Here is a 27,602-nt window from a genome sequence, read left to right on the forward strand (position 1 = left end):
AAAAATTCTAAGCAATCTTCAAAAAGATACTCTAACCAATAAGGAAATTTAGCAGGGTCACAGAAAATCTATACAAAATCTATATAAAATCTATACAAAATTCAATTGTTTCTATATACTAGTAGTAAACAATTGGAAAATATAAATTTTTTTAAATAAAAAGATTTTTATTCTGCTTTCAATAGCATTAAGATATATAAAATACACAGTTACAAATTTAACAGCATGCACACTGAATACTACAATAGTGTTGAGATACAGAAACCTAAATAAATGGAGGGACATACCATGTTCAAGGAATAGAAGATTTAGTATTGTTAAGATGTACCCTCTTCCCAAATTGATCTTTGGACTCAACATAATCCCAATGAAAAGGCCAGCAGATTTTTGTGTAGAAATCAGAAATCCTAAAGTCTTTATGAAATTGCAGAGGATCTAGAGTAGCCAAAGCAATCTATAGGAAGAAAAACAATACTGGAAGACTTTCATTCTCTGATTTCATGACTTACCATGAAGCTAAAGTAATCAAGGGAGTATGTTATTTACATGGCAATAGACAGATCAGTGGAACAGAATTGAGTCCAAACATAGATCTATACTTGTCCAGTTAATAAATTTTCAATTAAGACATCAAAGCTATTCAATGGGTAAAGAAAAAGCTTTTCAACAATTGGTGCTGAAACAGCTGGCTATATATGTTGAAAAAACCTGTACACTAATGTTCAGAGCAACTTATTTGTGATAACCCCAAACTGGAAAAAATTTGAATATCCTTCAATGGGTGAGTGAGTAAAAAAACTGTAGTACATCCATATAAAGGCATACTACTCAGCAATAAAAAGAACTATTGATATAAACAACGGATGGAAAAAAGTTCATTTGAGTGAGAAAGTCAATCTTGGAAGGTTTTATATAGTTCCATTTATATAATATTTTTGAAATGACAAAATTATTGTAATATAAAACACATCAGTGGTTGTTAGGGGTTAGGGTTGGAGATAGGGTGTGACTATAAAGGGATAACATGAAGGGGTTTCTTTATGATGATGTGACAGTTCTGTATTCCAGTTTTAGTGGTGGTTACATGAATCTCTACATATGATAAAAATTCCATAGTACTGTATACACACACAAAATTTAGATATAAAAACTAGTGAAATCCGAATAAATCTGTAGTAGTGATGTACCAGTGTCAATTCCCTGGTTTTGATGATGTACTGTGGCTGTAAGATGTTATCATTGAAAGGTACATGGGAACACACCATACTAATTCTGTAAATTCGTATGAATCTTAATGTTTTTTGCCACTGTACACATGCTATGAAAAAAGGACTTGTGTGTTTATGTATTCTTTGTGTTTGTTTGTTTGTTAATGTATTCTTTTCTGTTGTTGTTGTTAATGCATTCTTATATATCAGAGATTTTATTTTTATAAGGTAGAATCCCCAAAGCAGGAATGCTTGGTTAATGGGAATGTGTATTTTTTGTTTTAATGAATATTACCAGTCTTCTTTTTCAAGAAGACTGGTCTAATTTACACCAGCAATATTTAAGTGCCTACTTCTCTGCTTTTCTAGTCCTGAATATTATTGCTTTATTTAATTTTAATGATAAAGTCTACTGATGATAAAGAATGCCATTCATTCAAATTTATTTTTCCCTGATTCCTAATTTAAGTATATTTTGATGTATGTTTGTCTTTTGCATTTTCTCTTTTGTAAATTGTCTGTCTATATCCTTTTCCTCATTTTCTTTCTTTGATTTTTGAACAACTCTTTTTATATTAGGAATATTTTTCCCCAGTGTGGCATTTGCCTGTTGATTTTTTTGTGACATCTTTTATCACATACATTTTCTTTTACTTGAAAAATGTCTTTTTCCTTAAAGCTGTTCAGCTTTTTCCTGCCTTATTTAAGAGTTTTTCACTCCAAATTATCAATAATCTCCTAGATTTTTTCCCATTATTTTTGTTGTCTCATTACTCTGATACTTGCTTTTATATACGGTATGATATTGGAAAATATATGTGCTTTCTCTCCTAGCTGGATGGCTAGTTATGACAAAAGCGTTATTTAAATATCTGAAATACCATGTTTGACGTAGATTTGGATTTGTTTTTGAACTCTGTTTTGTTCTTCTGGTCTGTGGGTCTCTTGTGGTGTCAATACTTAAATGTTTTGCTTACAGGTAGTTTTATAAAAAGTGATAAGATCTGGTAAGACAAGTTCCTGGTAACTTTGTGCAGCTCACACATTCATCCTTCCAATATGAACGCTAACATCATTTTGTCCTTTAAAAAGAAGTATTTTAAACCATTGTGATTTGATTGGAATTATGTTAAATACAAAAGATAATTGGAAAGATGAACATACCTATACCATTGTACAATTTGTAAAGTAAGAGATCAATGAGCAGTGAATTAAGATAAATTATAATTACGATCAATTCATATTTAAATTTTGATTTTCTGCTGATTTTATCCACACGTTAGTGATTGCTGTTAGAGTGATAGTTTCAGAGGAATTTGTAGTGACAAGCAATATTCTAGGGCCCTTTGAAACAAGAATAGCACATCTGTTTTTCATTTAATGAAATGGAAAAGAATTGTATTAGTTAAGATTTTTGTTTTTCAAGAACACAAATAGTAATTCTGTATTCCTAGGGAAAATATTTATTCTGTATGTTGAGATTACAGACTTTTTGTATTTTTAACCCCTCTCTCCAATCTTTATATTCAGAAGCGATTGTTGGAAGCCATGGAGACATGCAACCACTCCCTGAAAAAAGAAGAGAGGAAAAGAAACCAACATAGTGAGTGCCTAATGTGCTGGTATGATAGCGAGACAGAGTTCACGTACCCCTCTCCATGGCCAGAAAAGTTCCCTGCCATAGGACGATGCTGCGCCAGGTAATGTTGTTTGGTAATTTTTCAACAACAGAGAGCTCAAAAAAAAAAAAAAAAGCAAGCTTTTGAATATCTACTTGGAGAATTAACAAATAATTTATGACAGTTGTAGTCAATTGATAATGAATTACATGCAACTTGCCAAGAATCATAGCATCTCTCTCTTTCTCTCTCTCTCTCTCACAGTTGTTTCTGTAGTTCTCTGCTTTGGTCCAATTCTGCTTCTCTGTTTTCGTCTTCTGTTAAAGTTGTCCTGCCCCTGTATATATCTGTTCTCTCCCTCAAGAAGTTCTATGAATTTTTGTTTCCATTGCCAGTGTCTGCTCTCAGCATTATTTGACATGCTATGACTTTGCCTCTTATACTCCCCAACCACCCAACTGGAAAGAAGGAGAACAAGAAATAAAAGAGCTCCTCTGGGGGCTTCCCTGGTGGTGCAGTGGTTGAGAGTCCGCCTGCCGATGCAGGGGACACGGGTTCGTGCTCCGGTCTGGGAAGATCCCACATGCCGCGGAGCGGCTGGGCCCGTGAGCCATGGCCGCTGAGCCTGTGCATCCGGAGCCTGTGCTCCGCAACAGGAGAGGCCACAACAGTGAGAGGCCCGCGTACCGCAAAAAAAAAAAAAAAAAAAAAAAATAGCTCCTCTGTTTCTTGCCTCAAACCTATTTCTACTTTCTCTTCTTCATTAAGATGTCTTCCTTGTTTTTTCTCTTCTCTCATCTTCTCTGCAAATAATATCTAGATGGCAGTCGTGTTGCAGATAAACGTTTCTCAGTTATGATTTTTCCTTTTGTTTAAAACAAAGAGAAAGATGAAATAGACATTATAAAATGTTTATTTTCCATTCTGGGTTTTGGAACATGGAGGATATAGAGATTTGTAGTATGTTTTGTATGTTCCTTTAGTATAAAAATCATGTATATATACATATATAATTTATATATTTTATATATATTATTTTTTTAATATATTATATATATATTTTAAATTAATGGGGAGGACGTCCACTCAGTATCTTACAGGCATGGTTGTGTCTGGATCAATACCAACGAAGAATCTGCTGCTCTATATTTTCTTTCTCTTAAAGGACGAATTGTTAATTCTCCTGTTAAAAGCAAGAAGGACTCTGGCAAAATACTGAAGGGAATGCTGAAAACCTGTGATTGCTTGCAATGTATGAATTTTAAATTAAATGCCTCCATTTATTTTCTAGGTATAGAATAATATCATTAGATGCTTGGCGTGTAGACATAAGCAAAAACAAAATAACCAGGGTTGACCAAAAGGCATTATATTTCTGTGGATTTCCTACTTTGAAACACATCAAACACAAAGTCAGTGGCTATTTATTTTCATAAAATTTTTTCACTTTATTGAATGTGAAGTGATAATGGAGAAAAAATTAAAATTAAATTCTATGACTTCTTTTAAAGTTTTTTTTGAAGAAAAGTGGGGTTCAAGTATTCCAGCAAAGCAGTCGTGGAGAAAACATGATGTTGGAAATATTAGTGAATGCAGAATCAGATGAACTTGTAAGTATTTTCTTCATTATATATTTCTTAGGTGCTTATTATGCATAAAACTGTTTTAGCTGCAACGTGTTTTCCAAAGTGGTATAACATGTAGTAACTCCAGAAGTTCACAGGAAATAAGGGTAAAGTAAAGAAACATTTACACAAATTAAAGGACATATATAATTGTGACATAATGAGCAAAAAAAATGCTGTAGGAATTTGAAGAGGAGATGAGCTGTGTGAGCTAAAGATTAAGTACAGATCTGTAAATGAAAATAAGCTTGAGCTGGGTGCTAAAAGAAAGATTATCACAAAGAGGAAAAAGGAGGGGAAAGGTATTCCAGTTGAAAAGAATAACATGAGCTGGGAGTTATAGTAAAAAATAAATGTGATACATTATCTTATTTTTTTTAACCTTTTTGTAGGTCTGAATTTTTTTTAATACTTTTTCTTTTTTTAGAGTAAATGTGATGTATTTGAGGAGAAGGAATAGATAAACCTGACTGAATCAGAGGACTTATATTGGGAAATAATAGACAATAAGGTTGAAAAAACAGATTGAGGCCAGATTATGGAGGACCTTGAATACCAGGCTAAGGAGTTTGGACTTATTTCTCATGACTGTTATCTTGAAATTGGTATTTTCATAAAGATTAATTTGGTGGCAATATAGTAGACTAAAGTGCATACAAAAAAATGGAAGAAAATGGAAAAGCCTGCAAGTTGAGGTTGTGGTTATAGAAGCCTTAGACAATAAGGACATAAACTGTGGAAGTGGTAATAGATCTAGATGAACAGGACTAAATAAAATTCACAAGTTTCATCATTTGTTCAAAAATAGGGGATGAAAAGAAAAAGAAAATATTAAATATGAATCACTCTTAGATATCAGACTAATTAACTGAAAAACAATTACTGTTTATTGGAATAAAGAAGTTAAAATGGGAGAGGCACTGGCTTGAGGGGATTAATTATCAGTAATAGAATTTCAAGTTGGTGCTAGGACATTTAACTGGAGCTGCCCTTTCAGCCTTTCTCAACAGAGTTCCACAAGAGTTTTAAGCCCTCTTGCCCTAAGTCATCTGTTCGTTTATAATAGATTAATTTACCTTTTGTGCATTTAGAATGGTACTAGTTATGTACCATCCTTGGAAGAATTGGGGAAATACATAGTCAAATTGTTTTTTGTGTTCTGTGGTTCAGATGAAAAACTTCAGTCAAGAAAGGCAACTTATGGGCTTCCCTGGTGGGGCAGTGGTTGAGAGTCTGCCTGCCGATGCAGGGGACGCAGGTTCGTGCCCCGGTCCGGGAAGATCCCACATGCCGCGGAGCGGCTGGGCCCGTGAGCCATGGCTGCTGAGCGCCCGGAGCCTGTGCTCCGCAACGGGAGAGGCCACAAAAGTGAGAGGCCCGCGTACCGAAAAAAATAAATGAAAAAATAAATAAATAATTTAATTAATTAATTAAAAAAGAAAGGCAACTTATACACAGTTGAATACCTGGAGCTAGAGCTTGTAAAGCAATAGGGATATGTAGGGCGTTGGCAAGGAAGTGATGGCTGGGGCCTCGGGGCTCATTTCCTTGAAGAAAGGGGATTCTCAGGGTTCAAGGCCCCAGCATGAGGAAGTACCCATGGGTGGAAAGGGTGGAAAAGGAACCAGTAAAAGTTACATAGTGTTCAGAGAAGAAAGAGAATAATTCCCATGTTCAGTAGTGTCACAGAAGCATGGAGTAGATGGTACATACAGTTCAAGAAGAGTGAAAACTAAAATAAGGTCTGTGAGTTTGTCCTTTGGGCATCATTACTGGACTTTGAGGATTCCATTCCCATAGGTTGTTGGAGGCAGAAGTCCAATTCCTAAGTACTAATCCGGGACTCGTTAGGTGGGAAGTCGAGGTAGCAAGTCTTAAGCCCTTGGTTAAGAAGTTTATCATTGAAAAGAGGGCTAGAAACATAACTGTAGGTAAAGAAGAGGCAGCTCATTTAGCAAATCCGTACAAAAGAAGAGAGGTAGAGCTAAAGAAGAAAGGAGGTCTTAAAGGCACTGTAGAGGGAAAGGATGTGAAGTGGATTGCCTCTAGGGCTTACGGGGAAAGGATTAATCTAGGAAAGAAGGGAAAAGGATAATTAAGGGAGCCTAGTTCTAATGTTGAAACTTGTTTTATTTATCAGAATAGTCATTCTTTTATATGTTCACTGTAAGAGATGTCTAAATATAGTAAATAAAATAAAAAGTTACCCCCAAAAGTCTAAAAATAGTCATCTCTATTTGTTAAAGAAGTATTTGCTAATAATGATTAAGCATAATGAAAAGAAAAAATGTGAATCAAAATTTATATTTCAACTTCAGTTTCTACCACAAAGTTGTTGTCTGACCAACAGTAATAATAATAATAATGTTTCCTTTTAAGAATTTGTACTTAAGGTATTATTTCATACAGAATATTTATACAGTTGTCCCTCAGTATCCATGGGACATTGGTTCCAGGACTCCCCACTGATACCAAAATCTGTGGATGCTCAAGTCTCTTATATAAAATGGTGTAATATTTGCATATGACCTACACACATCCTGCCTTATACTTTAGATCATCTCTTTTACTTATAATACTTAATACAATATACATAATTGTAAATACAATGTAAATGCTATGTAAATAGTTGCCAGCATTTGTTGAAACTTTCTGGAGTTTTTTCTTTTTGTTTTTTTAAATATTCTCCATCAGTAGTTGGTTTAATCTGCAGATGTGGAACCCATGGATACAGAGGGCCAACTGTGCAGTGTTTTATAGTTTAAAAAAGCTTTTGTGTATATTATTTTATCCTTAAATAAATATTGTGAGGTAGATGTTATAACTTCTCATAAAAGAAAACTGAGACTCAGTGGGATTAAAGGATTTGCCTAAGAGTCCATAGCTGAAGAGAGGCAGAACCCAATTTTGGACCCATAGTTTCTAACTTGAAATAAGTCTAGTGTTCTTATTTAATTATACCAACCACAAACTGAAATGAATTACATATTTTAGATTCTGTTTTATGCTATCTGATTATTTGATATGAAATAATAATAGCCCTTTTCTAGACATCTATGCTGTTCTTTTCACTTTTCTCAGTTTCCATGAGAAAAATAAGCTGATAATCATGAGAATAATAGAATCATAGAATTTTACAACTGGATGGAATTTTGTGAGGCAGCTAATCCAGCTCATTAATTTTACAAATTAAAAAACTTAAATGGAGATTGGGAAAGGGACATTCACTCAGCTAGTTAGCAGCAGAACTAAGAAACTAGGTTTCTTGCTGAACATTATTTCTACTAATGTTGGCTATTATTGTGAACAGTAATACTCACATTATAGGTCAGTGTTCTTCTGTTTGATTTTACTGAAACCTGTTTTCTCGCCAAGTAATTTCATTTAGGATTAAAATCAGTGGGCCATCCTTCACTAATAACTGCCAGTGCTGCTGAACAAATGAGGAGGCAAGCTTCCTAGTGTTGAGATGTTTATACTGCAGAAAATTACTTTTAAGTTGGTCATAGTTCCCTTCTAATAAGAAGAGATTGGCAGAGGGGAAGGTAAAGTTGGTAAACTTATACAGATTCATAATAAATTAAAGAATAAAGAAAGGCAGATAAGTAAAAACAACTGAAAAAAAAATTTTTTTTAAGAAGGAAGACTTCTCTGGTGGTCCAGTGGTTAAGACTCCACGCTTCCACTGCAGGGGGCTAGGGTTCAATCCCTGGTCAGGGAACTAAGATCCTGCATGCCGCATGACATGGCCAAAAAAAATTTTTAAATAAAAATAAATAAACTTAAAGGAAAGGGAAAAAATCTAAAAGAACAGGAATCCTGGAAAATGTACTAGAAAGACAGAGAGTAGTTGGCAATAAAGGCACAACTTAGAGAAGAGAAATTTTAAAAATTGAATTCAAGTGGATGGAATAATTAAGTGGGAATAAAGCTGAGAAGAGCAGTTACTAATAGGGAATAATTGGCCTGAGCCATCAAATAATATTTTATATCTGTTTTAATTATTAAGGCATGGTTTTTATAGATTTTAAGTACACTGTTATAAACACAAGCCAGTTTTAATTATTTAATTTTGCCTCTGTAAAATTCTCTCTTGGACCTAAAACATGAATGAACTTTTCTGTTTTTACTTTAAGAGTGTAGAAAATATAGCTTCATCAGTGCTTGGGAAGTCTCTCTTTGTTAATTGGCCTCATCTTGAAGAAGCTAGAGTTGTTGGTGTATCAGATGGAGAAACTAAGTAAGATTTTATTTATAATTTTTAAAGTTTATATGTGCTTTGCTATTTGTTGGCTTTTATTCATACATTTTAACTGATATAATATTTGTAAAATATTTACACTCTATAGTGAAAATGAAAGTCCTCTAATCATACCACTCCAGGTTCAACCACTATTGACAGTTTATTGTACATACCTTGAGATGCATATTTTTTATTAGTATTTTATTTTATTTTTTAAATTAAATTTTATTGGAGTATAGTTGCTTTATAATGTTGAGATGCATATTTTAGATGCATATATTATTTTTTCCCTTTTGCCTTCTTTTCCTTTCAATAGCTTGGAGGTTCTATATCCTAATTCTTTTCTACCAGTTATCATTATATAAATTAGCAAATATATTTCTTTCTGACAAGAATAAATAGCATATGTAACCTTACCTTTTCCATGCCTTTCCCAGGTTTCATTTAAATAATATATTAAAAAACACGTATCTTCTATTCTAAAAATAATTTCTTAACATTTTATTCAAGTTCACAATCATTTTATCAGTGATTATTTAGACAAGCTATTCTTTGTCATCTTTTACTTGGTCTGATATCTTGTTCTTTTGTTATTTTTCATGTCTAGAACTTTCTAAAGTAATTTTTTTTTCGGAGAAAATATGAGGATGTTAATGTTTTCTGAGTTATTACATATCCAAAAGGTTTTTTTGGTTGTTTTTCTCATGCATAGGTTTAGAGTTAGAGGCCTAATCCTTTTTCCTTAGGTCTCTGCAAACGTATCTCAGTTGTGTTTTGTTGCGTAATTTTGTTGATGAGAAGTCAGTACCAGTATGAACTGGTATTGAACATTCTTTTTTAATCATCAAAATTCAGTTCCCCTGCCTTTTTGATGAAGTCCAGTTATCAGTTTTTAGTTTTATGGATCGTGCTTTTGGTCTAAGAACTCTTGACCTAGCCCTAGGTCCCAAAGAAGATTTTCTCCAAAAAGTTTTATAGTTTTACCTTCTCCTTTTACATTTAAATCCATGATCCATTTTGAATTAATTTTTATATAAGGTATGAGGTTTGGGTCAAGTTTCATATGTTTACCTATGAATATTGAATTAACTCGAGTACTATTTGTTGAAAAAACTCTCCTTCCTCCATTAGTTTGCTTTTACACCTATGTCAAAAATAAGTTGAGCATATTTGTATGGGTCTACTTGTGGGTTCTCTGTGTTGTTGCATTTGCCTCTATGTCTATTTTTATGCCTACACCACATTGTCTTGTTACTGTAGCTATGTAGTAAGTCTTAACCTTAGGTAGAGCGGTTCCTTACTTTTTTTTTTTTTTCAAAATTGTTTTAACTATTTTTGGTCCTTTGCCTTTCTATATATAGTTTAGAATAATTTTTTTTATATTTATAAAAATCTTTGAGAAATTTTGATAGGAATTGTACTAAACTTATAATTTGTGGAGATTTGACATCTTTACTATGTTGAGTCTTCTGATCCAAATGGATAAATGAAGCTCCATTTATCTCTCCATTTATTTTAATCTTTGATTTCTTTTATCACTATTTTGTTTCCTCAGCATACTGAACCTGTATATGTTTTGTTAGATTTATACCTACCTAAGTATTTAAAACTTTTTGGAGCAACTATAGATAGTATTATGTTTTCAATTTCAGTTTCCCCAGCCAGTATATAGAAATGTAATTGATTTCTGTATGTTGATTTTATATCCTAGGACCTGGCTAAACTTACTTCCCTGCCTTTTTTCTTAAAGTCCAAGCCAGTTATTTTTTAGAATTCTGAATTTACCTAGTTGTTTCCTCTTAGTGTCATTTAAGTTGGTCCTCCATCCCACATGTTTCCTGTAAACTGGGAGTTAGGTATAGTGGCTTGATTAGAATCAAGTTAAACTTTTTTAGCAAAACTACTTTATTGGGGCTTCCCTGGTGGCGCAGTGCTTGAGAGTCCACCTGCCGATGCAGGGGACACGGGTTCGTGCCTCGGTCCGGGAAGATCCCACATGCCGCGGAGCGGCTAGGCCTGTGAGCCATGGCCGCTGAGCCTGCGCGTCCGGAGCCTGTGCTCCTCAACGGGAGAGGCCACAACAGTGAGAGGCCCGCGTACCGCAAAAAAAAAAAAAAAAAAACTACTTTATTGAATTTGAGAGTATTAATTCTTTAAAATTTTATATTTTTATTATGTATTTAGTCTAATTTCTTATAGAGAAAGAATAATAATTTGTTTTAAATTTTTATTAAAATTTTTTACAAGTGTTTGTTCTGAAATTCATATTACAGTTTTTAAAAAGGAGGCTTTTTGTTTTTTGGGTTTTTGCCGTTATACCATGTAGAAATCTTTTCACTTTGAAGACTCACACTACTAGAACTCTATATTAAACCACAAATTTGCGGGTAATATAATTTTAATTTTTAAGGTTTTACTTGGAAGAACCTGCAGGAACACAGAAGCTTTATTTGGGAAGAACTGCACCACCCTCTAAAGTGGTCCATCTTGGAGACAAAGAACAATCTAACTGGACAAAAGAAGTACAAGGAATTTCAGAATAGTGAGTGTCATAAATAGTATTTAATGTCATTGAACTAGAATGTGGTGGTCTAATGTACTTATTTTTTAACTTATTTTCCACTTAGTGTGATTACTCTGAATACTGACTGCATCTTCATTTTATGGTCTAAAAAAGTAATGAGTTCTAATTTAAAATAAAATCTGGTTAGCAGCAGTTAGAGCCTTGCCCAGTTTGTCACTAAAATACTTCATGATGTACCAAAAAAAAGGAAAGACATAATCACTTACACTAGGAATACACAGTTCATAAGTTGCCTGAATTTGAGAGTTAATTTCACTAACCATAAGGCCATTGAATTTCTTGGCCACATGTAACTAATAAAAATAGGAGGGCATACTCTCCTTTGTTCTTCACCCTTCCCTCCTCCCTACTCCCCTCCTCCCTACACCCAAGTCCCTTATGCTCTGAATTCAGAAATGCAAGGTCTATACCAGCTAAGTAAAGAAGAAGCTAACCCTCCTTGGAATGCTAATTTTCAGGGTGCTTTGTGTCCCATGATCCCACCCTAACAGTACCTCTCCTTTTTCATCCAAACACTAGAATTCCCTAAACCAAAACAGAATAATAGAAACTGGCAGTGGCACGTGAAATGGTGTTATAAATGTATATCAGTCAGCCCTCCTGTTCATACTGTAGTAGCATCCATTGATAAATGGGAACTCAAGGAGACACCTCTTCTACAATTATAGGAGCTAATACCAGGCCATAATATCCTTATTCAAAGATGATTAAACAGGAAATATGTAAAAAGACCATGAAAAGCTATCCAACATAAAAGGAGATGAACACAGCTCTCAGGGGGAGAAGAGCATTTTTGGCCTCCCAATAGTGTAAGTTAGATACCCCTGTCATAGCTCACATCATTCTGAATTTTCTTTTATCGCATATAAATAGAATCATAATAATAAATTTATGAATGTGGTTACTTTAAGACTCTTTTCATAGATAGTAGGCTCCATAAGGGTAGGGAACATATCTGGTTTTTTCACCATAATTTTAATTTAGCTATATAAAATATATGTATATATAATAATGTTATTTAACTATATATAGTGTATATTATATAATACATATATTTTTGTATAAACACATATACGAAAATAAAATTATGATTTCTATAATGAGCTCAGTAGATGGTCTGAATAGTAATATGGGCATACTGAAAAATGAATCAGTGGGCTAAAAGATCAAGCTAAGGAATTTCTTCAGCACATAGTACACAAAGAGATGAAAATAGTATAGTCAGAATTTCTGATATGTAGCTGAGAGGAGTTCTAGAAAGAGGAAATGGAAAGGAGACAAGAAAATATCCCTCAGGTGAAGAATGATTGCATCTTCATATCAGGAATCAGCACACTTTTTCTGTAAAGGCCAAATACTAAATACTAAATACTTTAGGCTTTGTAGACTTTACAGTTTTTGTCACAACTTCTCAACTCTGTTGTTATATCACAAAAGCAGCCATAGATATTAAATAAATGATTGACTGTGTTCCAGTAAATTTTATTTATAAGAATAGGAGGCAGTCTGGATTTAGCCCGTTACCATAGTTTGCCAACCCCTACTTTAGACTGAAAAGGCTCACTGAATGCCCCTCCCTATCAATCTCTATTTTCTCTTTTTGGATTTACCTATTCTGGATGTTTCATATAAATAGAATAGAGTCACATAATATGTGACCTTTTGTGTCTGGCTCAATAGTTGTGGCTCACGGGCTCTAGAGCGCAGGCTCAGTAGTTGTGGCACATGGGCTTAGTTGCTCCACAGCATGTGGGATCTTCCCAGACCAGGGCTTAAACCCGTGTCCCCAGCACTGGCAGGCTGATTTTTAACCACTGCGCCACGAGGGAAGTCCCACAGCGCTTCTTGTTTTCAGTTTTTTGTTATAGCCAGCCTAGTGGGTATGAAACACAGGAGTTTCTTACAACTCTATGAGTTCTTATTTAATCTTACAGACTTTGGGAAAGGTAGCCACAGGATAATGCAAAAAGTCTTAAGTTAGGTACTCAGAACTGCTAGCATATTTATTTAAAGTTTATTTAAGCATTTGATTATGAGTTGGTAGTTTGAATGATGATTATCATCTTAGAATATATGCACACTCATACACATCTATATTTATTTTTTATTTTTTCTTTGAGCTACCTGAGAAGAAAAGGAATAATAATAAATGAAACATCTGCAGTTGTATATGGTCAGTTACTCACAGGTCGTAAATACCAAGTAAATCAAAATGGTGAAGTCCGTCTAGAGAAACAGTGGTCAAAACAAGTTCTTCCATTTGTTTATCAAACTATTGTCCAAGTAAGTCTCCTTCAGGTCTCAATTCTATCTTAATGTACACTGTTGCACACTGTATAAAGAAAACACTATATCATATTAATATGCAGCAATATATAATAGATATTATTATTTAATGTAATTTGCAAAATACTGTAGTGTTTAAAAGGAGTATAACACGCTCAGACACTCATTCTGTGTATGGTTAGGAAACTTTTCTTTTGTATTTATTTATTATTCTCACAAAAAGTTTGCTTTAAATAAATTAGTAAATACAAAAAGCATTTGCTTTTGTGTTTGTGATCTTAGATGTTGTAAGGGGGCAAATTTTTTTAAATGCATGTAGTGATCATGTAATTTGGGGGAAGCAGTATAGCATAGTGATTAAGAGTACTGACTGAGTTGACTTCTTAGCCATATGACCTTGGGCAAGATCACCTTCCTGTGCTTTAGTTTCCTCATCTATAAAGTGGGGCTAGTAATGGTCTCTGCCACAGAGGGTTGTCTTCAGGATGAAATGAACTAATAAATATGTAAAGTACCTAGAAGAGTGTCTGGCATATAAGGAGATAATAAATTTTAGATTCTGGTATTGTTATGTAGAAAATCTTTACATTTGACATTTGTAGACAGCATAGTCATAATCCCATAGGAAAAAATCTTGATATGCAGTCTATAGAAATTTTGACTGTAACGATTCACTTTTATATTTCATTCTACATAGGACATCCGAGCTTTTGACTCCCGTTTCTCCAATATTAAAACATTGGATGACTTGTTTCCTCCTAGAAGTATGGTCTTTATGCTGGGAACACCCTATTATGGATGCACTGGAGAAGTTAGTACCTGTTATTATTACTATTAAATTTCTTTATGGTTTCAAGTTAATACAGTTATTTAACTTCTCTTCATTTAGGCATAAAATAAAATGTAATACTGAAGGGGGAAAAAAGAAAGAGTTCATTCATCTAATTTATAAACACAATATTTGGCTATATATCTTTAGTGTTGAGCACACTGAGATCAGGAGGTGGTGGAAGAAGAATTCAGATTCTAATCTCTTTTTTCATAGGTTTATTTATTGTAGTACGGATGAAGCAATTCTGAAATTATTTTCAATGTATTATTGGGTTGATGAATTGATAAATGTGTTGATGTTTTGGGGAACTCCAGCTCTCACATGGGAAAAGGTACTTGTAAGTATAGAACAGGAGAATGCAAGAAAGGACCTGTGGGAACAGATTAGAATTGGAGGTATTAATGTGAACTCATGATTGCTAAAATACTTTATACATGTGTATGTGTATGTATATAGGCACATGTATATGGGTATATTTATGTATGTTTGTAGATAATATGAATGCATATGTGCCTATACGTACATATATTTTCTAGCCCTATTTGCTCATAAGGATTGGAAGCAAAGATACCCTGGTAGCATGTAACACTCTGATCTTGATCTCTAACACCATATCCCACAAAAAGGAACTGGCCTTCTCAGAGAAATGGCTGATTACAGGGCTGAGGCAGAATAAGTACACGATGAGCCTAGAACTACTAGTTATGCGGGAAAGCAAGGAAGTACTCACAAGAATGATGTGAGCATATGTGGTACACAGGTACCAGGTTGAAGAGGCTCCTACCGGCCAAATCTGGGACTGTTTAAGTACCAAAGTAATTGAGTACATATTGAATTATAAACCATCAGGGGCGGGGAATAGGAATGCATGATTCCATAGTGATAATAAATAGGTAAATAAATGGAGAAAGGAAAGACTTTTGCCTATATTATCATGTCAGGGATAATTGTGGAGGGAATGAGGGAGTTGGAAAACCATCATTTAACAAGCATAATGATTCAGATTGAATCAGGCAACAATCATCATTGGAAGCTAAATCTAAGGGGAATTTTTGATCAGGAGCAAGATATTTTCATGGTCTTAGAAAGTGTCTCCCCACAGATTGTTTATTTAGTTGCAAGGAAAACAAAAAACTATAACTGTACAGTAAAGAAATTGAGCAACATCTTGATTGTGTGATCAAAATTAAAAAATAGTGAGGAACAGATGAACATCATGTACCTCCAGATGGGGTACTCTACAAAGGACACATCCTCTGTGCACTATTCTGGCTGAGAATATGTAACATTAACCTAATCACGAGAAACACTAGACAAATCCCAAATGTAGAAATGTTTTTAAAAAGTCAGGGTAGGGGGCTTCCCTGGTGGCGCAGTGGTTGAGAGTCCGCTTGCCAATGCAGGGGACACGGGTTCGTGCCCTGGTCCGGGAGGATCCCACGGAGCGGCTGGGCCCGTGAGCTATGGCCGCTGGGCCTGCGCGTCCGGAGCCTGTGCTCCGCAATGAGAGAGGCCACAACAGTGAGAGGCCCGCATATCGCAAAAAAAAAAAAAAAAAAAAAAAAAAAGGGTAGAGAGGGAGGAATGAACTATATTCTTCAAAATGTCAGTGTATGGAAGACAAAGGCTCTGGATATATTAAAAGAGGCTAAAGAGATATGACAACTAAATGCAATATCTGATCCTAGCCTGATCCTGTAGTAGAGGGAGTAAAGAGTTTTCTATAAATATAGGTCACTTTTAGGTCAACTGACAAAACTGGTGTATGGACAGTGGATTAGATAAAAGTATTGTGTTGTAAATTTATGTATTTAATAACTGTACTGTGGTAATATAATAAAATATCCTCTTCTTAGGAAATATGCACCAAAATATTTAGGGATAATGGACATGATATATATAATATACCCTCAGAAAGTTTCAAAAAATAATTATGTGTATGTAAATACACACATAGAGCACAAATGTTAAATGGAGTTAAATGTCGATAATAGGTGAATCTGGGTAAATGTTCTTTGACTTGTTTTATTTTTGCAACTTTTTGGTAGTTTGAAGTTATTTGCAAATTAAAGTTAATTTTTTTTAAAAGGCTGGTTAACAACTGGTTAAAGCAAGGTACAATGACTCAAATTTATAAGCACATCCACTTACAAATTCGAAGAAAATGTCCACTATCTACTTTTATTGTGCTACTGTATTTCAGAAATACTAAACACTACTCAAATAAGTAGAAAAACAAGTAAATAAAATGTAGTGAAAGAGACTAAAACATACTGTGATTTTTTTTTTTTTTTTTCCCTCCAAGGTTCAGGATTCAGGGGATGTGATTACAGAAGGCAGGATTCGTGTGATTTTCAGTATTCCATGTGAACCCAATCTTGATGCTTTAATACAAAACCAGCATGTGAGTACTATAGTCCGTGTGATTTAATTTAGAATTGATTACCTTTAAAAATGTTAGAAAGATATTTTTGGTACCTCCTTTGAATTATTGCAAATATTTTATTTAACACTGATTAAATTCTCTCACAGTTGTATCTAGTATTAGTTAAAAATAAGTGGAATCTGTGCTCAAAACTTCATGCAAATCTTTGGGGGAAAAACTGCTGAGATCCCACTATTAATCTATAATGGTTGTTAATGGTTGTTGGTAGTGTGGCTTGTGGGATCTTAGTTCCATGACCAAGGATTGAACCCAGGCCCTCAGGAGTGAGAGCCCGGAGTCCTAACCAGTGGACCGCCAGGGAATTCCCAGTGGCACATTGATTAGCATACCCTCTGGGAATAGACTTGGGTTTTTTTAAACCTTTCGTAATTAATCAAGGTCTGCATTTTTAGTTACAAGTAACAAATGACCTTCTTGCAAAGGTTATATGTCTCTACTCAGCTAAAGATGAACAGTCCCTAGAGAAAATTGGGAAACTGCACTTAAGTTCATGGCACCCTTTTATTTTTCTCTGTTAAAGTAAGGGGATAATCCCGATATCTATCATTTGTTTTTATTGATTGATTAGATAATTAACTTGACTGAAATTAATTCACATTCAGCCAGCCATTGCTACTTATATTTTATTTTTGCTAGTAGTAAAAATCTAAAACTTCATTTCCTGTGAAATGCGTTTAAGGCATTAGGCATCAGCATACCCGTGAGGAACCTTTATGGAAAGCAGAGAAGTCCCTAAAATCTTGCCATCAGGTCTCTTTTGGAGAAATAATTCAGAAGGCATAGTCAGGAAATCAGGAGAGTGGCCCTTTAGATGAAGAAGCTGGAACTCTGTTTGGGAGTCAGTGGAGGCAGAAGAACTTGTTGCTTCATCCCTGGCTTTTTTTAGATCTGACAGAGCCTACCCAATTCTAAGGGTACAGTGTTGCTAGGCATGCCTTCTCCAGTATACTTTCTTTCTCTTTACATATTTTCTTTATCTTTTACTCAAGCCTTCTTTCTCTACTTTTTATTTTATAATTTCTAGGATATTTGTGGTGATTTAATTAACTTTAACTATACCATAATCCAATATTTTTCAAAAGGAGTACTAATTGTATTTTGAGCAGGACTACTGTGTATTAAATAGGACTGCCCTGTATATGGCAAGACAATTGGCATCTTGGTGCCTGGACACTAAGTGTTCTTAACCTGTGTCAATTATTGTAACTGAATGTGCCTCAACACATTTTCAGATACTTATTAGAAAAGTGGTACTACCTGTGATAGAGAACTATTGCCTTAATTCTTCCTTTATATTCTGAAATTATTTCTATATCTGATAATATTTTTGATTGTGTTGCATTCTTTACTAGCATATTAATGTATTTTAATAGTGACTTTATGTACCAGGCAACTAAAAAAATTTATCCATTTAGGGGTCATTGTAGACATGATCATTAAAAAAATAATCGTGGAAAATAATTCCTTACCATTCTCTGTAAATTTTGCTTTGCTGATGATAAAAATCCTTACATTCCCATGAAATAAGAATATAAAATATTTGTATAATTTATTAAATATAGTATATTTATTATATTTATATATTCATTTACATGAACATAGTATATGAAATCCATATAAAATAAGTATGTATTATTATTATTACATACATAATGTTAGGAGTATATGGTAGCTTACCATAGTTGGTACTGGATTTGTGAGTAATTTACTTCCTGGTTAAAAATTGTATGATCTGGTAATTTTTTTTTTAATTTGACTGTCTTCATAGTTTCTTCCCATAAGTACACAAATAAAGGTTACATTTCATTGACTGAATTATATTAACAATGTATTAATTATGAGCCTATTCATACTTATTTTCATATGATAAATGATTTGGGAAAACAAATATTACTTATATCTATATATGAAGGACACTCAGTTTTGCTCAGTAGCAACTATTTTGATGACATACTCATGTTTTAATTCAATGTAATAATTATCAAGACCTCAATTTTTCCCAGGTATTTTACCAGGTCCTTCTTAGAACATGAAAATTAATTTTTTAAAAATCGTTCTCGCCTACAGAGTTTGCCGTTTAATACTTACTGTAGAGTTTATTTCTTGAGGCAGTTTCACAAACTGTATGTTTCCTCCCCCTTTCATTCATTCTTGGGAATTCTGTTCTTTAAGGAGAGAGAGGAGCAGAAATATTCTGCCTATAAATCCTTTAACAAAAAGCAGGGTGGGGGGTAATAGGTCACTTACTTTTGAGAATCCTTACATTGCCACAATCCAAAATGTTAGTGATGTCTTATCTCCAGATTTTAAAGGTAAAGAAATGCTGCTTTAATGCTTTGTGTTTCCATAATTGACCTTTTTGTTTTTATATTTAAAGAAATATTCTATAAAGTACAACCCAGGATATGTGTTGGCCAGTCGCCTTGGAGTGAGTGGATACCTTGTTTCAAGGTTTACAGGAAGTATTTTTATTGGAAGAGGATCTAGGAGAAAGTAAGTTTATGTTAGAGAAATTTACTTAAAGTGGCAGAAAAAAATTAAATAATAAAGATAAAATGGTTAATATTTCAATATTTATTTTCCCTTATTAATTGCTCTGAATTTTCTTTAAAAATTATGCATAGATTCCTCTGGTGGTGATCTTTTATCTAAATGGCACATGCTTTAGGTGTTTGGAAAGACAGTTCTTATTTTTAGCAGCTAACAAATTGAACCTTGAAAAAAGGTATCAGATGGTGTGTGTGAATCTCAATTATATATTTCCCTACATTTCCTTATTTCATTCTCCTCTCAATTACATAATCTATTTGTATGCTTTGTTGACTTGGGTTTTGAAGCCTTTCCTCTAGTTTTTCCACTACTGCTACTTTGGAAATAACCATGATAACTAAAATGTAGAAAACCAATCAAGACTAAACTTTTCTAAAAATTGAAAGCAAAGCTTTTTATTCTTTGAACAAAATTTTAAAACTTTTGTGTGTATGTGTGTGTGTGGTTTAAATTCAGCCCTCATGGAGACCATAAAGCAAATGTGGGTTTGAATCTCAAATTCAACAAAAAAAATGAGGAGGTACCTGGATATACTAAGAAAGTTGGAAGTGAATGGATGTATTCATCTGCAGCAGAACAACTTCTTGCAGAGTACTTGGAGAGGTAAGTGCCTAGCAAGATCCTGCTAGGCATCCAACAATGTAGGAATGTGATAACTATTTTGCCTTGCTGATAAGAAAAATGTTTCCTTTAGTAAAATGTGACATATGTTAATATAAACTTAATTTAGTGTCATGAAGCATCATAGCCACTAGTTTCAATAGAGTAGAAAAATACTGTACTTATATTATTCAAAATTAAAAAGTAAGGTGAGAATTGGCCTCCTTTTAATTAAAAATTTCCTTAACTTACTATCTTAAGTTATTCACTACTCTGCATGTCTGTGTCAGTAGTAAGAGGATTGGTATGGATAAACAAAACAACTCTTGGCATAGTGAATTTTCTTAAAACTCCAGCTGGACAATAGATTACTATCCTAGAATCACTGAATTTAATTGCTGAAATAAATAGTCTAAGAAGTCAACAAGTCTCAGCTCCTCCTTATAAAAATGAGAAATCTGAGTACCAAGATTTACTGAATTAGTGTCAACGATTCATAGGAAATGCTGTACTTCTGGTTAGCAATTGAATGTTCTGTCCATTGTTCCACTGGTTTCTAACCTTCTTATATTTGAGGATCCCTGTATTAGTTTCCTAGAGCTGCCTTAACAAAATACCACAAACTGGTTGGCTTAAAACGACAGAAATTTATTGTCTCACAGTTCTGAACACCAGAGTCCAAAATCAAGATGTTGATAGGGCCATGCCTCCCCTGAAGGTGCTAGGGAAGGACCTGTTCCATACCTGTCTCCTAGCTTCCTGTAGCCTCACGAGTTTTGTTCCTTAGCCTATAGATGCATCACCCCAATCTTCCATCTTCACGTGGTTCTCTCCTTATGTGTCTTCATATCATCTTTTTCTAAAATTTTATTGGAGTATAGTTGATTTACAATGTTGTGTTAGTTTCAGGTGTACAGCAAAGTTACTCAGTTATACGTATACATATATTCATTCATTTTTAGATTATTTTCTCTTACGGGTTATCACAGAATATTGAATAGAGTTCCCTGTGCTATACAGTATGTCCTTGTTGGTTATCTATCTTATATAAGTAGTGTGTGTATGTTCATCCCAAGCTCCTGATTTATCCCTGCCTGCCACATTTCCCCTTTGGTAACCATAAGTTTGTTTTGGATACCTGTAAGTCTGTTTCTGTTTTGTAAATACGTACATTTGTATCATTTTTTTGAAAATTAGATTCCACATATGAGTGATATCATATATTTGTCTTTGTCTGACTTGCTTCACTTAGTATGATAATCTCTAGGTCCATCCATGTTGCTGCAAATGACATTATTTCATTCTTTTTTATAGCTGAGTAATATTTGATTGCACATACGTACCACATCTTTATCCATTTCTCTGTTGATGACATTTAGGTTGCTTCCATGTCTTGGCTATTATAAATAATAGTACTGCAATGAACATTGGGGTGTATGTGTCTTTTCGGATTATGGTTTTCTCCAGATATATGCCCAGGAGTGGGATTGCTGGATCATATGGTAGTACTGTTTTTAGTTTTTTAAGGAACCTCTATACTCTTCTCCATAGTTGTTGTTCCAATTCACATTCCCACCAACAGTGTAAGAGGGTTCCCTTTTCTCCACACCCTGTCCAGTGTTTACTGTTTGTGGAATTTTTGCTGATGGCCATTCTGACCCATGTGAGGTAATACCTCATTCTAGTTTTGATTTACATTTCTCTGATAATTAGCGATTTGAGCATCTTTTCATGTGCTTTTTGGACATCTTTATGTCTTCTTTGGAAAAATATCTATTTAGATCTGCCCATTTTTTGATTGGGTTGCTTATTTTTTTGATATAGAGCTGCATGAACTGTTTGTGTATTTTGGAGATTAACCCCTTGTCAGTCACTTCATTTGCAAATATTTTCTCCCATTCTAAGGGTTGTCTTTTCATTTTGTTTATGGTTTCCTTTGCTGCATATCATCTTTCCTTTGTTTCTGTCTCTGTGTCCAAATTTCCCCTTTTTATAAGGACACCAGTCATATTGGATTAGGGCCTATCCTAATGACATTTTAGTTTGATTACTTCTTTTAAAATCCTATTTCAAAATAAAGTCAGATTCTGAGGTACTAGGAGTTGGGACTTCAGTTATGTCTTATGTTGGGGTGGGCGTGGGGGAGACACATTTCAACTGCATATTACCATCTAAAAATTTAGATAATTTCTTCTATTTACCTCCATGTTTCCTTAAAAATGTCATATTTAGACTGCTTTTTCTTGATTTTTCAACTTGACATATGCATTGATTTCATGCCATGAATGATGAAGCTTTAGCTTTCTTTTACCAGCCCCGCTCCCCATTCCCTTACCTCCCGACACACATGAACACATTTCCCCTCTCATTGTAGTTTTATCACAATTTTTTAAATTAAATCTGTTCTTAAGGTTTAGTCGATTAAGGTAAATGTAAATGGTCACCTCTGGATCTTGTAGAGTATTGCATTTCCTTTCTTGTACACATTTTTGTTCTTTTCTGTGTTGTTTATTCATTTGTTTCTTATCTATGTTCACGTAACCAATGCGGCCCCAAACTCTGTGCCATAGCTGGAAAACTTAATACAGTCAAACAGGTCATGTGACCTCTCAGTTCCATTTTCTTCTTGTATACTTCCTCTTAAAACTGTCTTTCTTCCTGCTTCAGTGTGAACTAATTGCTCTCCTGGGCTGTTGTACAGCTTTCATTCAAGTTTCTCTTTACTCTCATCCTAGGAATTCCCTTCACCATTCTTCTGCATAGGATTCCTTTATTTCCGGGCTTTCATGCTTTATTCCTTCTGATTTATGTCTCCATTTTGATGGAGCACTTATGCCAGTGGCTTCCTGAGAAAGCTTACATGTCTGGAAATTTCTTTAAACCTCCCTGATACTTGGTTGATAGCTCGCCTGGGTCTAGAATCCTAGATTGCAGATTATTTTCCTTCAGAATTTGAAAAGCGCTGCTCCATTCTCCTGTTTCCTTTGCTGTCAAGAAGTCTTGTGTTATTCTGATTCTTAATCTTTGTGCATGATCTGTTTTTCATTTTCTGAAACCTTTTTAGAATCTTCCCTTTACCAATACTATTTTAATAATGTGAAGATGTGTGCCTTGGAATGGGTCTTTTTTCTTTCATTTTGCTGTTCAGCCCTTTCAAACTTGAAACTGATGCCCTTCCATTCTGAGAAACTTTATTGTATTATTTCTTTGATAATTTCCTCCTCACCATTTTGTTGTTGTCATTCTCTCTTTCTAGGACTCTTTTTTTTTTTTTTTTTTTTTGCGGTACACGGGCTTCTCACTGCTGTGGCCTCTCCTGTTGCGGAGCACAGGCTCCGGATGCTCAGGCTCAGCGGCCATGGCCCACGGGCCCAGCCGCTCTGCGGCATGTGGGATCTTCCTGGACCGCGGCATGAACCCGCATCCCCTGCATCGGCAGGCGGACTCTCAACCACTGCGCCACCATGGAAGCCCTAGGACTCCTTTTGATAGATGTTAGACCTTCTGGATTAATTCTCCTAATTTTCTTATCTCTTTTCATCCGTTTTCTGTATTATACTCCTGTTCTACTCTGTGGGAGATTTCTTCAGCTTTAACTTATTTTTTATTTAATCATTTTTAATTTCTAGAAGTGTTTCCTTATTCTCTGGCATTCCTTTTTTTGTAGCATCTTGTTCTTATAATGAATGAAATATCTTCTTTTATTTCTCTGAAGATAGTAATCTAGATTTTCTTCTATTCTTAATACTTTCTGTTTACTACAAATTGCTTTTATTTTTCCTTTTCTGTTTGATTTGATCTCTGTTTTCATGTTAAAGTTTTTTTTTTTTTTTGGTCTTGTGGTTCATATTTTCTATTCAGTGATTAAAGAGCTGACTGGATGGGCTTCCCTGGTGGCGCAGTGGTTGAGAGTCTCCCTGCTGATGCAGGGGGCACGGCTTCATGCCCCGGTCTGGGAAGATCCCACATGCCGTGGAGCGGCTGGGCCCATGAGCCATGGCCGCTGAGCCTGCACATCCGGAGCCTGTGCTCCGCAACGGGAGAGGCCACAACAGTGAGAGGCCCACGTACCGCAAAAAAAAAAAAAAAAAAAAAAATGCTGACTGAAAATTTAATGTGCTTCAGTGAGGCTTCTCTGGTGGGACTTGGCTGTTGCAGCAGAGCATCTCCAAATATCACTACCTATATGTATATCTTTTCTCTTGAGCTGGGTAGTTTTCCCAGAAAGGTATTCTGCAGCCTTTTTCTTGGAGGACAGATATGGAGAACAAAACTGACTTCCAGTGTTCTGGAAATTAACCAGAGTAAGGGGGTCTCATTACATAGTGGATACTGTGGTACACACCCAGATGTCTCTTCACGACTCAGGACCTACTCCCTGGGCAGCAGGAATGCTGCTGTCTCACAGCCCTCAGCAGTGAGCCCTCTTCAGGAATTGCCCGACAGAAGAGAACTGCCTCACCTAAAGTTATGTCCCTTTCCCACAACAGCCACACATCCAATACTTCATCAACAAGAAGATGTAAAGGCTCAGCCAACCTGATTGCCCCAGTTCAGGATAAGTCTGAGGAGCCATCCTACTTTGAGATCTCTATGCTACTGGCCAAGGAATTCATTAAGATTGAACCACAGCCCAACTTCTCCCTGAGCCCAATTCCCCTTCCTTCTTTCCCTTCCACAGGTGTTATTTCCACAGAACACACTAATAAACTTTTTCCATGTTTATCTCCATCTCAGAGTCTGCTTCTTAAAGATGTTATACTTCCTAGCCTGCTTCCTAGTGGCATGTTGTATAGTAATATTTTCACTGATCCCCTGTTTTCAGTAGGGCACCTATCCTCTCTTCCTCATGCCCCACCCATCCAGTTTCCTGTGCCTGGATTACCCAAGGCTCGAGCAGCCCCCATTTAGCCTCTCTGAAAGTAAACTACATGATTTACGCTGAGGTGGAGGTGACTGCCTAACTACTTATTATACAAAATTTTCAACTAAAAGCCTGTTAAACCCACCCCATACTGCAGCATCAAAATGTATGGAGCCCATATCTCCTGAGCTTTTGCAGACTTTCACAGTTCACATCAACTTGCTTCTTGTTGACTTCCCACTCTGTTGACTTAGGGTACAGCTTATTCCTATCTGTCAAGTCAGTTCATACATATCTATTCAGTTTTCAGTTTCTAAAATTTTGTTAACTCAGCATGTACTATCAGATTCTCTGCTTCTCTCTTCATCTGTCTTTATAGGTCCATGCCCTTTTTTCTACTTTACTATTCTTTTAGCAGGCTGGGAAGGGAACAGAAATAAGCACATGTGTTCAGTCTGCTATGTGTATTTGAAAGTACTACAGTACACTGTTAGAGAACAATGGAATTTTGAGGAATATCAGAAGAAACTTTTAGTGGATTTTCATTTGCTCTTTTGTGGAGTGCTCTAGCTTTATTGTGAAAACTAGAAAATGAACCTGTATACATTATTTTTGTCCATTTATCACCTGTCATTATAGTCTAAGAGGGATAGAGTCAGTAATTGAATCATCATAGTTTCAATTATAAAAATTTCAATTATAAAAATCATAGTTTAATTATACTTAAGAATTGAATCATTTCTCCCTCATCTTTTTTTGAGGACCTATGAATACTTTCAATCTTTTGGTCTCTATCCCTTATATGTTTACATAATTAGTCCTCAGTATATTTAATATATCCCCTTAGGATCCAGAAATTTGATAGGAAGTTTATATGAAATTAGCCATATTTTTAAAAGCAGTATTTTTGTTTGTTTGTTCGGCTAGAGCTCCAGAACTGTTTAGTTATATAGCCAAAAATAGCCAAGAGGATGTGTTCTATGAAGACGACATTTGGCCTGGAGAAAATGAGAATGGGTAAGCAAAATTTATGAGATTTATTGCCGCATAGTTCAACTTAGTGGTTCTACTGAAGGGTAGTAGTTAGTTTATCAAGAATTTATATTACTCTTGGGGGGAGGGTTTTGTATTGTTTTGTTCTTGCTTTATGATCTTAATATAATTTTTTATTTCATTTAATCAGTAAAGTACTTTTAAACTAATTTTTGTGTTTCATTATAATTACTGAGAAATAACATGTCCATGTTTATATTGGATTCATAATTAGCCCCAATTAAGTGGTGTGATTGATTATATATTTGATATCTTTTATAATTCGTAGCCCTCAGAAAGTTCATATCAGGCCTTTTATATAAACCCTCAGAAAGTTTCAATTAATGTGAAAAAATTATTGTTTTTAATATAGTGCTGAGAAAGTTCAAGAAATTATTACTTGGCTAAAGGGACATCCTGTCAGTACTTTGTCTCGTTCTTCTTGTGATTTACAAATTCTGGATGCAGCTATTGTTGAGAAAATTGAAGAAGAAGTTGAAAAGTGCAAGGTACTAATTTTCAATAACGAAGATTACTGATGAGATTTGAAGTTAAATGAACTATATGTTATCCTACAAATAATTTATTTGTATTTCAATCATATAAAACATATACTTAGTGATTCTAAATTATGTCAAAATATTCTGTAATTTAAAAAAATATTCCAGCCTTTTCCAGTGTCCATTAAGTTTGTCTAAATAAATATAAATGCCCATCTTTTTTCTTTTGGCCGCACCCTGTGACATGTGGGATCTTAGTTCCCCGACCAGGGATCGAACCCATGCCCCTTGCATTGGGAGCATGGAGTCTTAACCACTGGAACACCAGGGAAGTCCCTAAAGCCATAGCATTTAAATTTTATGTCCTTGTAGTGTTTCTAATTTTAAGAATTAATATTTTCTGAGTCTAGTGAATAGAAAGTTTGTGATTGAGAAATAAGGTTAATTCCCTATTCTTTCCTATTCTAAGTTCTTTAAAAGATACAGTTCATCTTTTTATAGAACATAAAAATTATATTTATTTCACTTTTATTTCCCACTGATAAACTCATTCAGTTACTAAGTATTTTTGAAATCCCACTTAAACTATCCTTTTTTTATGTCTTGATTTTAAAAAGCAGTAACCTGTGTAGGCTTAACTGTTTTATCTGTTTTGATTCCCAATCTTGATGCAATAGAAAATGGGTTAATTTGATTCCTTTTTTTAACTTACAATTTTATTTTTCATATATTTGCCTTTTTATTAAAATGATGTTGCTTTCCTAACACAGTGCTCTCTTGTTTGAACTAATAGCAGAGTAAGTTAAGAACTGGTCTCTCACGTCATTTTCCCCCATCCCTCTTTCAGTATTTAAAACCTTAGGCAAGATAGTTAACCTTTCCATGCCTCCATTTCCTGATTGGTAAAATAAGAATAAAATAGTCCTCATATAGTCCTCAAAAGAATTAACTGAGTTAATACATATAAACTCCTAATAATGCCTAGCTATTATTAATGCTTAATAATACTTAGCTATTATTATTTGAATTCTCTTATCACATGCTCAAGAGCTATGAATTCGGTCTGGAAAACCACCACTAGATGACTCTTTAAGAAAAAATGTAAGGCTCAGAGCCAAGAGTTTGATATTTTGAAAGGTTAATGATATTCAGCTGAGGATAGAAAGCCTGCATTTCTTTTTAATTGTCTTTCAATGTAAAGTCTATTTGTCCA

At 34.6% G+C, this 27,602-nt stretch overlaps 1 protein-coding gene across 3 annotated transcripts in view; it reads left to right on the top strand.

The window, feature by feature from the left end:
- Positions 1-27,602, top strand: part of XRN1 (5'-3' exoribonuclease 1) — a 100,686-nt gene that overhangs the window by 30,395 nt on the left and 42,689 nt on the right. For all 3 annotated transcript variants that reach the window (XM_049709825.1, XM_012536139.3, XM_033402779.2), the window contains exons 16-27: positions 2,739-2,908; positions 4,119-4,239; positions 4,339-4,437; positions 8,589-8,692; positions 11,106-11,237; positions 13,400-13,562; positions 14,263-14,376; positions 16,703-16,801; positions 19,221-19,336; positions 19,850-19,996; positions 25,785-25,874; positions 26,263-26,398. In XM_049709825.1, coding sequence (XP_049565782.1) covers positions 2,739-2,908; positions 4,119-4,239; positions 4,339-4,437; positions 8,589-8,692; positions 11,106-11,237; positions 13,400-13,562; positions 14,263-14,376; positions 16,703-16,801; positions 19,221-19,336; positions 19,850-19,996; positions 25,785-25,874; positions 26,263-26,398 — 1,491 coding nt within the window. The remainder of the gene's footprint in view (positions 1-2,738; positions 2,909-4,118; positions 4,240-4,338; positions 4,438-8,588; positions 8,693-11,105; positions 11,238-13,399; positions 13,563-14,262; positions 14,377-16,702; positions 16,802-19,220; positions 19,337-19,849; positions 19,997-25,784; positions 25,875-26,262; positions 26,399-27,602) is intronic.

The sequence above is a fragment of the Orcinus orca genome, chromosome 5 (genome assembly GCF_937001465.1).
Source record: "Orcinus orca chromosome 5, mOrcOrc1.1, whole genome shotgun sequence".
NCBI classification, from domain to species: Eukaryota; Metazoa; Chordata; class Mammalia; order Artiodactyla; family Delphinidae; genus Orcinus; species Orcinus orca.